The 17,178-nt window shown below is 36.1% G+C and overlaps 2 protein-coding genes across 3 annotated transcripts in view; one reads left to right on the forward strand and one right to left on the reverse strand.

The window, feature by feature from the left end:
- The window catches only part of LOC148944154 (NADH dehydrogenase [ubiquinone] flavoprotein 2, mitochondrial-like), a 28,475-nt gene extending 18,722 nt beyond the window's left edge, over positions 1–9,753 (reverse strand). Inside the window, exons 1-2 of the mRNA XM_089099670.1 lie at positions 9,665–9,753; positions 1,004–1,063 (exon numbers count right to left, since the gene is read on the reverse strand). Of these exons, the coding sequence (XP_088955796.1) occupies positions 1,004–1,063; positions 9,665–9,712 (108 nt within the window). The 5' untranslated portion in view covers positions 9,713–9,753. The remainder of the gene's footprint in view (positions 1–1,003; positions 1,064–9,664) is intronic.
- Positions 9,754–9,857: 104 nt separating this feature from the next.
- LOC148944155 (uncharacterized) overlaps positions 9,858–17,178 on the forward strand; it is a 131,171-nt gene continuing 123,850 nt past the window's right edge. For both annotated transcript variants that reach the window (XM_089100036.1, XM_089100035.1), the window contains exon 1: positions 9,858–10,021. The gene's annotated coding sequence lies outside the window, so the exon portion shown is untranslated. The remainder of the gene's footprint in view (positions 10,022–17,178) is intronic.

The raw sequence follows: 17,178 nt of genomic DNA on the forward strand, positions 1-17,178 counted from the left end.
GTTTTTACTTGACATCAGTCTTCAATTTGAATCAGCAAGAAAGGGTACCAATTCACGAAATTGACGTGAATTCACGAAGGAGGGGGATGATCATTTTTCCGTTTTTCAAAATAATGATAAAAATGATATTCCCCCATCAATGGGGGCCCCTGTCAGATAGCTGCCCCCTCTTTACACATCCAACAAGTAAGTCTATCAGTAATGTAACTCAGCTGACACACAGACAAGAATACAAATAGAAGGAAAATGAATATACATCAGAACCGTAAAAATATAAAAAAAACATAAACGTCATCACGCCATAGGTTACAAAATTTAATATAAAAATGAAACAAAACTTTCACCTTTTTTACAATTTTAGTTGTTTGGACTCAAATAAAAAGAGGAATATGGATGTTACAAGACCCTATCCAAGTACTATTCAACGATGTACTATCTACATTTTCATGAATTGGCATCCCAGTTACTTAATAGTATGGGGTAGTGCTTAGCACAATGGGGTAGTGCTAAGGGCATTTGATAAATTACAAAATTAAACAGAAATTGAATTTGTTTTAGACTGAAAGTAAAAATGTGGGGTATGGATATTTTTTTTATGGTGATAAATTTATTTAACTTTAACAACAATTTACATACAAAAATCAATATGATTCACCCAAAACCAAATGGTTGACATAGGGCGAATCAGGTAAAAAAACACAAACACATCACATCATTTAAATTCACTATAATAAGAAAGCCTGCATATTTTGCTGGTCTTACAGAACAATTAAAACTGGCCGTTTTACTTGGAGAACTGACATCTAAGAAAATAGTGGAAATTGACCAAATTTAATAATGAGCATTCCAAACATAATGAACAATAAACTTTTATTGAAACAATCATAGCAGCCAAAGAAAAGACACCCCATTTGAGAAAGAAGATGTTTAAAAGTGCAGAGTAACAAGACTTCAGTAGATCACTATAGACTGATCAATTGAAATAAACACAGATACAACTTACAACATAAAGACTTTCACTAAGCTGAGCTCTCGAGGTTGCAATGAGACGAAGTTGCGTTCCCTGTAATAAATAAAAATTTAGCAATCAAAAATAAGTAAAACAAAAAGCTAAGATACTTTGGAATTACTTTTTCTGCAATAAGGCTAATTTAAGGCTATTTGTAGTAAATTTTAGTTTTATATTCTGTGTCTGCAATCCTGTTTCTATAAGGGCAGGGGTTTGAGTCCTTCTGTTGCAGATCATTTTGTTTAGAACAGGGATCTGTGTTGTGACTCTGTAAGCTCAGCCAGAGTCGACCCAGCTCCAAATGGCTAACAGAAGAAATCTTGGAAAGAAACACGGGAAGCATCAGATGATTTGCCCCAACCACACATTGCACTTTCAGTCAAAGGCAGAGTCAGGAGATTGGTAACTGCACTATGCAGACCATTGCGTCACCATGTGAAAAAGTTGTTTTCTAGTCTTTTCAATTGTGCTATCTATGCATATTGTTTTATTTGTGAATATCTCCTTCTTATATCATGTTACAGTGCTATTGTGTTATTTTTTCATACCATGTCATTTGTTTATTTACATTCTTAACTATTCTACTGGATACATATATCTTCTTTTTTTCTTAGTTCTAATGCTCTCTCCATTTCTTTTTTCTCCATTTCTCATTTCTTTTTTCTGAATATTCAACAAACAGCAATAATAATAGTTACGTTGCCTTATGACCATTTCAAGCTGATTTAGGAGGATTTGGTTGAATAATGTAACCAAAGTAATCATTTATGGGCAATAGTTATACCCTATCCTACTAATTGTGTTGGCCTGGATTTACTTCTGATGATCTAAGTAATTTTTTTTTAAATATATTATCAATTTTTTCTCATGATTGTCTATTTTGTTATCACCCTATCCCAAGAAAGTATTCATGTTTTGCATCAAGCTTATGAATTGGTGAATTTTTGCTTCGGGAGTCTCATAACTTAAGTCAGAGGCAAAAGATTAAAGCTTAGGAAGTCTCATAATTAAAAAAAAGAGTTGAAAGCTTAGGGAGTCCTTTTTATTTAGGGAGTCTTATAATTTAAGTAAGAAACAAAGTGTGAAAGCTTAGGAAGTCTCAGGGAGTCTTAAAGCTTAGAGAGTCCTTTTGCTTTGACAGTCTCAAGATTTAAGTCACAAACAAATTATTCAAGTCTAGGGAGTCATTTTACTTTGGCAGTCTCATAGCCAGATTAGTCAGCATTTAAGCCAGAAACAAACGTTTAAAGCTTAAGATACACTTCTTGTCATTCAAGGTCAAAATCCTTAGCTGGGAACAGTGTTTCTTAAAGAGCTTCTTACAAAGTTGTTTTTCTCTTTAAAGATTTGTTTGCATTTACTATTCCACCAGGGCTTTGGTGTTTTCATTTCAATCTTATTCCTACAATATGACAACACTAGACATTTTATGCTCAGTGATTAACACCATCTTAGTATTTTGTGTAGAGTATCAATTCTTCTGTGTCATTACTGTGAATTAAGAAAAGATCATTTTAGCTTGCTTACACATATACAAAAAAGGATGACAAACAAGGAAAAAGAAAAGAAACATCATGAAAAATCATTAATGACTGTGATGAGGGAGACTCAACTAGCAGCTGAGCTTGAGGTTACATGACTAACCCCCATACCAAGCAAGGTCTTAAGATTAAAAAGATCAACTTATTCGGACCAATTTATCAGATTTTTGAACAATTTGGTGTTGCAGTTAATTTTGAGATGATTTTCACTACATCATCTTGTACACATGCAATGCTTTCCACTTGATACTTATAACTGGGGGGGGGGGGCAATTGTAGCAACAGTGATTATTCTACTTGGAGACAATGTAGGTTGGGAAATCGAAAGCATATGTTTTTTTCCTACCTAATTTATTTCTAGCTACATGAAATTACATGAACAAACTAAATAAAAAAAAGAGTGAAAAAGAGAAAACAAAGAAGTGTAACATTCTGTAAAGGGACAAAATTCCTGTGCAAAACCCCTCCTGAACTAGCTAAAACACTAATAGGTAAATTAGAATGTTTTGCATCAAGAATAGATTAATTGATGGGCTAAATAAAATATGTTCAATGTTATTTCAACAGAATGTACAGATGCAATGCTTTCCATTTGAGGCTTGTAACTGGGGGGGGAGCATTTGCAGCAACAATGATTATTCTACTTGGAAACAATGCTGGTTGGGAAATCAAAACTACATGTTTTTTCAACCTAATTTATTTCTAGCCACATAAAATTAGCCTACATGAACAAACTAAAATTCTAAAAAAAGAGAAAACAAAGGAGTGAAACATTCTGTAATGGGACAATATTATTGTGCAAAACCCATCCTGAACTACCTGAAACACTAATAGGCAAATTAGAACGTTTTACATTCAGAATAGACTAATTGCCCCCCCCCTCCCGCCAGCTTGAGCGAATTTATGGGCTAAATAATATATGCTTAATGTTATTTCAAGCAGTTGGTTAGTTATTTAGAAAGAATATAAAAAGATATATAAAGTGGTTTGTCCACCTTGATTCTAGCTAAGTAGCTTCAAGAGTTTAAATTGACCCTATAAGAATCATTTGATTCTCCATTCAATGGAGTTGCAAATATAGTGGTTGCTACCATGTAGTCTAGGGGTAAATATAAGTCTAAACTATCCTATATACAAAACTTTGCTTATTTTTTTTTTAAATTGTTATAATTTTTCTTTATAGACCAACTGTTAATCAGAAATAGGTACAAAAATAAATCCAAGCCAATATAATTGACAAAGTCTTATATATAAGCCAGGGGAATATCATGGCCCTAACCCCATTGCAAGAGGACTTGAGGAACATTTACAAGGGTAACTAATGGTTACCCTTGTAAATGTTCCTCAGGCCCTGAAACCAGAATTAAAATTTGTATTCTATAGACTGTCCATTTTTCAGCTAGCAAATGTATCTATTCATCCATAAATTTACCCCCAGATGTAAGAGCTTAGAATCTCCCCAGCCCCAGACCTGAATTATTCTTATCTAAAAGTTTCATTAACATGGCAGAAAAACCTTCCTAGGATATATCTAGTGACTACTTTAAACTAACCAAAATCACATTTGTAAACAACAAGGCAAAACCACACCTGTAGATGTTGCTGCAGGTGATAACCTTGACAGAATAAGTATGGTAGATACTAAATACATTTAGCTTTCACTACTGATTAGGAGCTTCCCAGCCTAGACCCCACAATTTATTAGATCAACTGGTATCTACACCATTTTTGAATGTGCTGATAGACACAAAAGCAAGGCCACAACAGAGGGGGGGGGAGGGTGTACAAAATTTGAAACCCCACCTGAAATTTCAGCTTGCAAAAAAGTAACCAAAATGGATATAAACAAATATTTGACATGTTTTGCAATTTTTTTGTGTAGCCCCCTACTCCAGACAAAAATCATAGAAACAGAATTGCATGGAACTAAAAGTTTTTTCACTTGAGAGATTTCAATAGTGATACCAACATATTTGACAAGTATAAAGCTCTGAATGTTTTGAACTGAATCCTACCCATAAATTTGTGGTAATGGCTGAAAGTCCTTGGGTTTGGGTCTAAATGAAGGAGTTTAATGTGGTTTTGTAAAATTGTGTAAGTAGTGATTACATCAGCTCTTTTCTCCTTGCCTTAAATCACCCTGTCAGTGTTGACTTAAAAGTTTACGTTTAGGACATAGAGACATTCCAGTGTAGATGCCACTCCTTCTGCTCCCTGTCCTTATTTACACCTTACTTGAATGACAAGGGTTTGAGATTTTATTTCTTAGGGAGTTTCAAAGCAGAGCAACATGGCTGGGGTAGAAAAGATAGTGTTCTCTGTGGTTAGTAGTTTGTTGGAAAATTTTTGAGGAGTTCCTCCAGATTCTTTGGTTTGGTTTGATGGGGAGATGGCTTGAAGTGGGATAGGTTGTTAGATGCTTGAATTGCTGTGATGATATCACCTTTTCTTTATAGTAGGTTAGGGTCAGGATTTTTAATGCTGCGAGTCTCTCATGGTAAGAGGTTCTCAGATTGTATGGTATTGCGGGGACATGTTACTGAACACTTGAAAGGAGTTTCTTATCTCCCTTGGGTTGTGGGGAGGCCAGTGTCATACCAAACTCAAACACTGGGAATACCATATAGATATGAAACTTTTTTATTACAGTTGGGTTGCAGCGGACAATCATTTTTATGTTTCCTACCATGGCACAGTAAAACAACATTCCCTGTTGTATTTTCCCAGCAAGTTGGGAAATATCTTTTCCTTGGAAGTAAGCCTGGGTAAATACATTATTTTCATTTGTTGTTGATAGGGAGCTGGATACCCCCACTAAAGTTTGGTTGGTTTTCTTTGAAATTTACCAATTGAAAAATTTACTCCTTTGTTAAACAGGCAGGCTACTGTCAGGCTATTCTTTATTTTTGTCTGACTATAGTTAATCAATAACTTTCTTGGATCAGCTGGTGATGTGTATGTTGATGAATGTATACAATTTTTTAGCAGAGTTGACAATAAACTAGGTGTTGTATATGAACTTTCATCCTCAATAATGATGCTAATATCTCTTTCTTCTGATACTGCAAGAATCTGTTGATATGCATTAGACTATTACCTCCCTTAAGAAAATATTTAATCCTGGTATTGTGAAATCCAAAGTGGGTGACTCTGCAAACATTAATGTTGAATTCAATAAGTCAGGTTGTAGTGTGTTGCTATTGTTGTTGTCATGATGGTAAGTTGTACCTATTACATTCCCCCCTCACTAATGGACAAGAGAGAAAGCAGGTTGGCCTTGGTTGGGAGGATATTGCAAGGAAATGTTTGAGGAAAATTCCTGGGAGGGTGTAAAGAGTTGGGCTACCCAGACGAGTAAATTTGAGGTGGTTGACCATATCTAGACAAAACACAATAGTAAAAAATATAGTACCATTAGATTCCTTATTTGTGCCCTTTTCAAATATTAAGGTCACCTTCCTGGCAATGCAACCTGCCCTGCCCCTCCCAATGGACCCAGATATAGCACAAGGGTGTATGCAAAACTAATTGAAAACACTGTAAACATTTTGAGCAAATGCAGAATTACTCCTCCTTAGAAAAAACACAATATAATTCTGATAACTCCTCTAAAAAATCTTAAATACTTAGTAATACTATCCATAAAAATGCTTAACTTTAATTTACCCCTCTCCCCACTAATGAGAAAATATATAGCACTAATTATATATTCTTCTGTTTCTTCATTTTGTTGATGTTGCTACTTTGTCATTAAATCTATTCAAAAAAGAGGATGAGGTGAGGAAAAATGGATGGAAGCTATATGTCATTGGGGTATGTATTGGCATATTGGGGGCTAGGGTAAAGTAAAGTGCTTTTTGAAATGACATAAATCAGGTTTTAAATTTCTTTTTTAAGTTGTTATCAGAATTTAATGGTGTTTCCTTCTGAGGAGGAGCAAATCTGCATTAGCACCTAATGGTAAATTCTAATTTACAGACTTCTTGGTAAATGGGAAAATAGTTGAGTTAAGTGAATGAAACTTTCAAGAATGAATCCAGGGCTAAATATGTATTCAATATAATTTAGCTAGGACAAAAGTGATGCCTTTTTTCATGCTCTTTCAGAACTCAAGAATTGCTTCTGGGGGAAACTACATTTTGAGCTTTTAAAGAGCTAAAAACAGCCCATAGTAACCAAAGTTTAAAATATGTTTCTAAAAAAGGTGGCTAGTAAGAACAGCTGTCAATTGTAGCTGATTTGGGACAGGTATGCCTAGGCCTAATTATTATTTTCACTAGCCTTAAAGGGCAATGTTATTATGAAAAAAACTGTATAAATTCTTAAAAAGAGGCCATCAAGTGATTTGTTCACTTAAGCAGTGTTCACAAGCATGTCTAGCTAGAATCCCATGTCTAGCCAGGATTCAATGTCTAGAAAACAACTGATCATAACCAAAATTTGGCACTTAGCTAGACATGCTGGACAAGGCGCTTGGCTAGACATTGAGTTCTAGACTCTAGAACTCAATGTCTAGGATTTTTGATTACAGCCAATCAGAATGTGTAAAGTTCCACTATTTTCATCATCTATGTTTACATTTTTAAACTGAAATTTAATTTTTGTTTTCTCATTAATTGCTTTTTCATTCTATACAAAGTGTCCTGCTCTAAAGGAAAAAAATAACAAATAGTACATTCTGCCAAAATTGTTCTTATATGCCCTCAGGGTATAACTTAAAACTCTTGTCCCAAGGGTTGTGGGGGAGTGTCCTTCTCAAAAATGTATTTTCTATCTGGAAATCAACTATGCTGAACAAAATGGCTATCTCAAAATTTTGATTGTATGTGTTTGGGGGAATGATGTGCATGTGGGGGGGGGGGGGGCTAGATGCCCTCCAATCACTTTTGACTATTAAAAAGGCCACTAGCTCTTTGAATTTCCAATTGAATGAGCTTTTTTGAAGTTTCTATGACAATGCCTTCTATAAAAACCTTATATACCCCCAGGGCATAACTTAAAACCCTTGCCCTGAGGGCTGTGGGGGAGTGTCCTCCTCAAAAACATATTTTCTATCTGGAAATCAACTAAGCTGAACAAAATGGCTATCTCAAAATTTTGATTGGATGTGTTTGGGGGAATGATGAGCATGGGGCGGATAGTTGCCCTCCAATCACTTTTGACTATTAAAAAGGGCACTAGCCCTTTGAATTTACAATCAAATGAGCCTTTTTTGAAGTTTCTACGACAACCCCTTCTATAAAAACCTTATATGCCCCCAGGGCATAACTTAAAACCCTTGCCCCAAGGGTTGTGGGGGAGTTTCCTCCTCTAAAAGATATTTTCTATTTGGAAATCAACTAGCCTAAGCTGAACAAAATGGCTCTCTCAAAATTTTGATTGGAATGATGGGTGTGGGGGGAGGACTAGTTGCCCTCCAATCACTTTTGACTATTAACAAGCACACATTAACAAACCCTTGCCCTGAGGGTTGTGGGGGAGGCTCCTCCTCTAAAACATATTTTCTATCTGGAAATCAACTACACTGAACAAAATGACTATTTCAAAATTTTGATTGGATGTGTTTGGGGGAATGATGGGTGTGGGGGGGGGGGCTATGTGCCTTCCAATCATTTTTGACTATTAAAAAAGACACTAGTCCTTTGAATTTCCAATTGAATGAGCCTGTTTTGAAAATTCTACAACAACACCTTCTATAAAAACTTTATATGCCCCCAGGGCATGACTTAAAACCCTTGTACCAAGGGTTGTGGGGGAGTATCCTCCTCAAAAACATATTTTCTATCTGGAAATCAACTATGCTGAACAAAAGGGCTATCTCAAAATTTCAATTGGATGTGTTTTGGGAAAGGGTGGGTGTGGAAGGAGTGTTAGTTGCCTTCCAATCACTTTCAACTATTAAAAAGTGCACAAGCCACACCAATTTCCAATTGAATGAGCCCTTTTCTAAGTTTCTATGACAACTTTTTTGATATGAAATGCCCTGCTCTAAAGGAAAAAATAAATAAATAGTACATTGTGCCAATATTGTTCTTACATGCCCTCAAGGCATAACTTAAAACTCTTGTCCCAAGGGTTGTGGGGGGGGGGGGGGGGTCCTCCTCAAAAATGTATTTTCTATCTAGAAATCAACAATGCTGAACAAAATGGCTATCTCAAAATTTTTATTGTATGTGTTTGGGGGAATGATGCAAATAGGGGGGGGGGGGCATAGTTCCCCTACAATCACTTTCGACTATTAAAAGGGGCACTATTCCTTTGAATTTCCAATTGAATGAGCCTTTTTTGAAGTTTCTATGACAATACTTTCTATAAAAACCTTATATGCCCCCAGGGCATAGCTTAAAACCCTTGCCCTGTGGGTTTTGGGGGATTGTCCTCCTCAAAAATATATTTTCTATCTGGAAATCAACTATGTTGAACAAAATGGCTATCTAAAAATTTTGATTGGATGTGTTTGGGGGAATGATGGCTGGGGGGGGGGGCTAGTTGCCCTCCAATCACTTTTGACTATTACTAAGGGCAAAAGCCACTCCAATTTCCAATTGAATGAGCCCTTTTCAAAGTTTCTACAACAACTTCTTTGTTACAAAGTGCCCTGCTCTAAAGCAAAAAAATAAATGATACATTGTGGCAACATTGTTCTTAGGCCTATATGCCTTCAGGGCATAACTTAAAACCTTTGCCCCAAGGGTTGTGGGGGAGTGTCCTCCTCAAACACATTGTGCCCACATGATTCTTTACTTAGGCAACACTAGCATGTTGCCTATGATTAATGTAATCAAAAGATTTCAGTTTTATAACACAAGATTGTTACAGATCAATGTGTGACTGTTAGTAAAGATCAATGAGAAAGGAGATGGGACTAGATGTTTTGAAATATTTTACTGGAAGAAAAGTAGCCTAAGGCTCTGGATGAGCACTTAACCTACATCTGACCTAAGAAGTGCATGGCAAACCTTGCCAAAGGACCAGGTCAAGGCTAGCCTATTATGTCAATGGGTAGGTAGCCTAGGTCTTTCCCCGTCTAGCAAATTGGTTGTTGTTGGATTAATATATAATCATACCCTACATTGCAATCGATTAAAGCCTTGTTAGGACAATTATTTCTTACTATATTTTGAATTAGGTGGAATCTTGAGAAAACTTTGGCTGGAACCATTTTTTTCTGTTCTTTTTCTGTTTTCAATTGTTTTGAATGTTCCTTCGCTTTCTTCAAATCAACTTCAATTTACAAACGCCATCTAAATTCATGCACAAGAGAAATTAAAATTCATACACCATAGAAATTTAAATTTTTGAAATTGCAGCACACTAGCCAAGAAGTATTAGCCTAGGGTATTCTAAGAGGAAATATTAAGATAAAGGAGCAACTGCAGCCCAAAATTAGAATAAGATTTAACCAAATCAATTTTCGTTTATTTCAGCCTTCAAATTAAAGCTGATATTTGACAGAAGTCTTCTTTGATAAGTAAGTTGGCTATTCAAAATAGAAGTAGGCTAGGCTTATTTGTTGATAGCCTATTTTCATTTGGTTAGATGTATTTTGGATGAATGTAAGTTAAATTTGAATGAAAGTGCATATTTTTTAAAGCACAATAGTAATTAGGCTAGGCTAATAGCTTTTTGCTAACTCACAAATTTAACCTTAATTTGGCTTAATTACCATAATTTGCACTTCAGAGCAAATTGAGATCCATCATAATCTCTAACATGCTCCCTACTTGATGATGTGAACATCAAATGCAATCCCAAGGGCACTTTCAGGGAAAACCATTCCATTCAACATCCAATGACTTCTTGAACACTTCATTATTGGATGCTGAGACTATTTTATTTGACAGACTCTTCCAGTGATTTACTACATAGCAGAGAAAAACTGTTGTTGATGCCAAATTTTAACAGATGGCTTAAGCAGCACCTTTAAAAGTCCTTTCCTATCAGTGCCAATATTTTGGGGAATTGGCTAATGAATTGGGGGGGGGTTCTTGTGAAGTAAGCTTATATACATAAGCATATCAGCTCTTTGTTGTCAGTAAACCAGTGTAGATAATTTAAGCTCCTTTAAATGTTCATCATAAGACTTGTCTCTCATCTTAGATACTGCCTTTGTGGCTCTCCTTTGCACTCCTTCTGGGAGCTGTACATTACCCTTGTACCCTGGTGGTACTATGCACATTCCAAAATCAAGTACTGATCTGACAAGGGCCTTGTACAACCTCACAAAAACATAGAGAGACCTACTGGATATAGTTTCTTTAGGTTCAAGGACAGAGTTTGCATGAGACACAGTCTTTTTGCAGTTTGAATGGGATTTATATTTGGTTGTCAACAATGATTCTAAGATCCCTTTCTTTATCCATACTTTGCAGCTCTTGAATGTTGTTTACTGCTGGATTGACCATAGTATACTTGAAACCTGGGTCAGACTCTCCAAAATGAATAACACTACATTTGTCAATATTAAAGGTCATGTGCCATGTTGTTGCCCATTTTTAAATATGGTCAAAATCTGCTTGTAGTGGCACATGACTGACTGCACCAAACAATTTTGAGTTGTCTGCACAGAGAGCTAGATGATTTGTAGTTCATTGAAAAATATCATATATATAGATATTGAATAGGGTAGGTCCTAAGACACTACCCTGTAGGACATCACTGGTAACTCCACATCTCTCCAAGAGGATTGATTCTCCTCTATTAGTAAAAACCTTCAATCTCTATTTTTTTGTTCAAGCGTGAATGGGGAACTTGGTCAAATGTTTTTGCAAGGTGAAGCAACAAGACACACTGGTAAGCCCTGATCAATGAGGTCTATTAAAACATCATAAGTCTCCAGCAAATTTGTTTCTATAGACTTTTCTGGTTGAAAACCATGTTGGCTGGGCAATAGTATGCAATTAAGTTTGAGATGCTTCATCACAGAGTCATTTACCACTTTCTCCAGAATTTTAGCAACAACAGAAAATATACTTATTGGACAGTAGTTTTCCACACTGGCTTTATTTCCCTTTTTGAACAAAGGGGTGACAAATGCTGTTTTCCAATCCATTGGCACTTCCTTGGTACATAGGGAGACTTTGAATAATTGGGAGAGTGGCTTGGCAATGTCATCAGCAACTTCTCTTAAAAGACATGGATGTAACCTATCTGGCCAAACTGATTTGTTGACATATAACAATTTAAGTCATTTAAGGATATTTGAACTATCAGTCTCAATGAGCTTTATTGGATGGTGGATTTGTGTAGGGTCAACATTGGGTAGGTCTGTATCTGATATGAAACTAAGAACAGACAGAAACTGAGGGTTCAGTTCATCTGCAATTTCTTTGACATCTGTTAGTTTGGCTCCTGAAGTAGTTGGTTTGGATATTGATCAGAAATATAGAAAGAGGAAATATAACTTAGTCTACCATTTGATTCCCTATTCACTGATCTTGGTAAAATTACAGTCTGGTAGTTTTTCTGAAGGGAATATTATAAAACAAAAAAAGATGTAGACTACCATTTTGCATTTTATGCTCTTCCATCCATAACATCTTCCACTCCTACCCTGATGGTCCTATAAATGACCCTAATAATATACTCCTCCATTGTTTTGAATCTTGTTATGCATTGTGTCTTCTGTATTAACTAGTTTTGCTAAGAATATCCAGTTTTACCTAGGGTAAAGGTACCAATGATTTGACAATTTTTGTAAAAAAAAACACTTTTTCTGCTCCAGAAGGCTTAGTTTAAAGATGTTTGGTTTAAAAAGGGTTTCAGTATGTAGAAAAAATATCTACAAATCTAACTGTTTGATTAGAAGTTTGAAGTTTTATCAGAAAAGGGTACAAAACTTAAATTTTCTTAAATTGGAGTGTTTTCACCAACAAATTTGACAGAACAAAAAGTTAAATGTTTTCAATGTAAGTCAGAACCCAATTTGATGCATGTCAAAATACATGGGGAATGCTTATGGGCAGATCCTGGTGGATTCAACATGCCTATTCTTTTGATTTTATTTCTTGTTTCACTTCAGCTTTTTTAAATGTGTAAATATATAAATCAATATCCAGATAGTGGAAGCAAAAAACTGAAAAATTTTTCTAAAACATAGGGACAAAATTGGATAATCATATGGAGTGTAATCATGTGACCTAGGTCTCAATAATATAATGTATGATATAGGTCTCTCTATTAACGCCATCTGGAATAGCCCATATTCTCTCAGCTTTAATGGTCCAGCAAAGATTTCTTTGTTGTTCACAGTGAAAATGTTGTCATTATTTGGCCATTTCAAAGTTAATCTACCAGTTTAATCCTTTTAAAAAATTTTAGTTTTGAATATCATTTGTCTGGAGAGTCCAGAATTCTTGAAATATGCATGTCCTACATCCTACCTAAGATTGTTAGAAGTTTGTGACACCAAGGAGTTTAACATGTTTTATTAGCATTTTGGGTGGGATAGGGTCTATGAAAACAGGAGTGGATTTTAAGAATTTTAAGAAGGTTATTGTCATCATATTTGACTTAGGGGAATTTACTTTCATATGTAAGTTTTAGGCTTTATCCAAAACATGGGTAGGATTTTGATGGGGTCATTTTTATAGTTCTATGACATACTTCAAGGATCAGCAGGTCATTCACTTATTAACACCTTTGAGGGAATCTTACCAAATTGGTTCTACACATAAGAGTGGTCCTAATAAGGTTTCTTGAGGAATCCTATGATAATTAGGGAGGGGTTCAGAGAAAATATTTCGTACTTTAAAACTTGGGATCTATTTGAAAGAAATATTTACAGAATTTACTAAGAGAGGGTCTACTTCAATTTTCTTAAGTGATAAATGAATTAGGGTGTTGTGATCAACCAAGTCAAATGCTTAAAAATATGAAGATAGCATGAGATCAAGCAATGGTTTGTCAGATGATGGAAAAATCTAGCATCAAATCAGTAAAACTACAATTTAAAACAAAAAACCTTTTTGAATGTTTTTTTCATGTGAAATATTATTACAAATAATAATCATCAAAATCTCTCGTTTTTGAGAAAGTACCTGTAAACTTGACAACTATGTTTTCTTCAGAGAACCCTTGAATTTTGACACCAATTGTTTCTCATCTGTTTTACATGTTCAGTGAAGTTTTGACAGAGTCACCTATATTTTGACAGTGCCTGTTGCTGTCTGTCAAATATTTTGACAAGGTTACTACAAGCTATTCTAAAAAGAAATTAATCTCATAATAGAAGCCAATATCTACATTTGAATTTGGCTGAAGGAACATTTTTAGTCAGTCTGGTATTCCAATAGCCTACATCAGACAAGAATTTTTGACACTTGGAACATAGTTTTGTCAATATAATATTAGCTGCCATTTTAACTTAATTTTATCAAGAAAAGCCAATGTGGCTATATCATAGGCAGTGTGCTAGTGCTGCTTAAGTAAAGAACGATGTGGGCACAATGTGTTTTTTTTTGTTTTTCTCCATACCCAGGCACTTTGTATTGAATGAGTTGTCGTAGAAACTTCAAAAAGGGCTCATTCGATTGGGAATAGGAGTGGTTAGTGCCCTTTTTAATGGTCAAAAGTGATTGGAGGGCAACTAGCCCCCCCCACGCCCATCATTCCCCCAAACACATCCAATCAAAATTTTTAGATAGCCATTTTGTTCAGCATAGTTTATTTCCAGATAGAAAATATGTTTTTGAGGAGGACACTCCCCCACAACCCTCAGGGCAAGGGTTTTAAGTTATGCCCTGGGGGCATATAAGGTTTTTATAGAAGGCGTTGTTGTAGAGATATCAAAACAGGCTCATTCGATTGGAAATTCAAAGGGCTAGTACCCTTTTTAATAGTCGAAAGTGATTGGAGGGCACTAGCCCCCCTGCCCTTCCTTCCCCCAAACACATCCAATCAAAATTTGGAGATAACCATTTTGTTCAGTGTAGTTAATTTCCAAATAGGAAATATATTTTTGAGGAGGACACTCCCTCACAACCCTCAGGGTAAGGGTTTTAAGTTATGCCCTGGGGGCATATAAGGTTTTTAAAGAAGGCGTTGTTGTAGAAACTTCAAAAAAAGCTCATTTGATTGGAAATTCAAAGGGCTAGTGCCGTTTTGAATAGTCGAAAGTGATTGGAGGGCAACTAGCCCCCCCCCCCCACACACACACATCCTTCCTCCAAACACATCCAATAAAAATTTTGAGATAGCCATTTTGTTCAGCGTAGTTGATTTCCAGATAGAAAATATATTTTTCAGGAGAACACTCCCCCACAACCCTCAGGGCAAGGAATAAAAGTTTTTCCCTGGGTGCATATAAGATTTTTATTGAAATCTTTGTCGTAGAAACTGGAAAAATGGCTCATTTGATTTGAACTTCAAAGGGATATTACCCTTTTTAATAGCCGAAAGTGATTTGAGGGCAAATAATCCCCCTAACCTAACGTAAACCAGAGGCGAAACACACAGAGAGACGACACACACACAGAGACGACACACACACACAGAGACGACAAACACACAGAGACGACACACACACACAGAGACACACACAGAGATGACACACACAGAGACAACACAAACACAGACAACACACACACAGAGACAACACACACACACAGAGACAACACACACACACACAGAGACGTCAACCAAACAGACAGAAAAAACACCAACACAGAGACAACACACACACACAGAGACAACACACACACAGAGACAACCATCACACAGAGGCGACACACACACACACAGACAACACACATAGAGATAATACACATAGATACACATAGAGATAAGGTTTCTACTGAAATCTTTGTCATAGAAACTTGAAAAAGGGCTCATTCGATTTGAAATTCAAAGGGCTAGTACCCTTTTTAATAGTCAAAAGTGATTTGAGGGCAACTAACCCTCTCTTATGCCCACCTTTTCCCCAGACACTCCCCCACAACCCTCAGTGAAAGGATTATAAGTTATGCCCTGGGGGCATATAAGGTTTTTGTTGAAATCTTTATTGTAGAAACTTGAAAAAGGGCTCATTTGATTTGAAATTCAAAGGGCAACTACCCCCCCCCCTTTCTGACGCCCGCCTTTTCCCCAAACACATCCAATCAAAATTTTTAGATAACCATTTTATTCAACATAGTTGAAAGTTTTGGAAATTAGGTCTTTAAGGATGACAACCCCTCCCCCCACAATCCTCAGGGCAAGGGTCGTAAGTTATTCCCTGGGGGCATGTAAAGTTTTTATTGAAAGCATTGTTGTAAAAACTTCAAAAGGGCTCATTCAATTGGAAATTGAAAGGGCTAGTGCCTTTTTTAATAGTTGAAAGTAATTGGATAGAGACTAACACCCCTCTCATGGCCACCATTTTCCCAAACACATCCAATAAAAATTTTGAGATATCCATGTTGTTCAACGTAGTTTAAAGTCCTAGAAATTAGGTCTTTTAGGATGATAACCCCGTCAGAGCCCTCAGTGCAAGCGTTGTAAGTTATGCCCTGGGGGCATTAAAGTTAATACCAAAAGTTGTTATAGAAATTTCAAAAAGGGCTCATCTGTTTGTAAATTGAAAATGCCCTTTTTGATAGTTGAAAGTGAGTGGAGAGTAATTAACCCCCCTCTTACGCCCACCATTTCCCCAAAAACATTCAATCAAAGTATAGAGATAGCCATTTTGTTCAACATAGTTGAAACTTCTGGAAATTATGTAGTTAAGGATGACAAACCCCCAAGAGCCCCAAGTGCAAAGGTTGTAGTTTATACCCTGGGGGCATATAAGATTTTATAGATAGAGTTGTCATAAAACTTCAAAAGGGGCTCATTCAATTCGAAATTGAGAGGGCTAGTGCCCTTTGTAATAGTAGAAAGTGATTGGAGCGTAACCAACCTCCCTCTCATGCCCACCATTCCCCCAAACACATCCAATCAAAATTTCCAGATAGTCATTTTGTTCAACATAGTATAAAGTTCTGGAAATTAGGTCTTTGAGAATGACCTTAGGGTAAGGGTTGTAATTTATGCCCTGGGGGCATATGAGGTGTTTATAGAAAGCTTTGTTGTTCCCAAAAGTGCTCATTTGATTGGAGATCAAAAGTCCTAGTGCCCTTTTTAATAGTCGAAAGTGATTGGAAGGCTTGACATTTTTATAGTAAAGATCAATGCGGGTATAATGTATTATTTTTTGTTGTTGTTTAGACCAGGGCACTTCGTATCGAAGGAGTTGTCGTGGGAACTTCGAAAAGGTCTCATTTGATTGAAAATAGAAAGGGCTGATGCCCTTTTTAATAGTCAAAAGTGATTGGAGGGCAACTAGTCCCCCTCCCACTCCCACCCTCCCATTTGCCCATTGTGTTTAAAAACTAAATGTTGCACTAAGATTAAATCAAAATGCACTGTGTTAATGATAATCATCAATAAGGCATCCCTGCAGCATCCCTAAAACGACTGAGGGTATTATATTCAAACTTTTGAGGCTACTTTTGCTATTAAAGTTTAACCCAATCAAAATAGCATAAATGCATCCAAGCTGTCAACGAAAGTACACAGATTTTTTTGCGAATGGTATTAAGTTTTCCATTTCAGGTCAACTAGAGGAGGTATGAATCTAAATTAAACAGTACTATCTGTGTCCAGATTTAT

The sequence above is a fragment of the Artemia sp. Qi Xiang Cuo genome, chromosome 14 (genome assembly GCF_049724085.1).
Source record: "Artemia sp. Qi Xiang Cuo chromosome 14, ASM4972408v1, whole genome shotgun sequence".
Lineage (NCBI taxonomy): Eukaryota > Metazoa > Arthropoda > Branchiopoda > Anostraca > Artemiidae > Artemia > Artemia sp. Qi Xiang Cuo.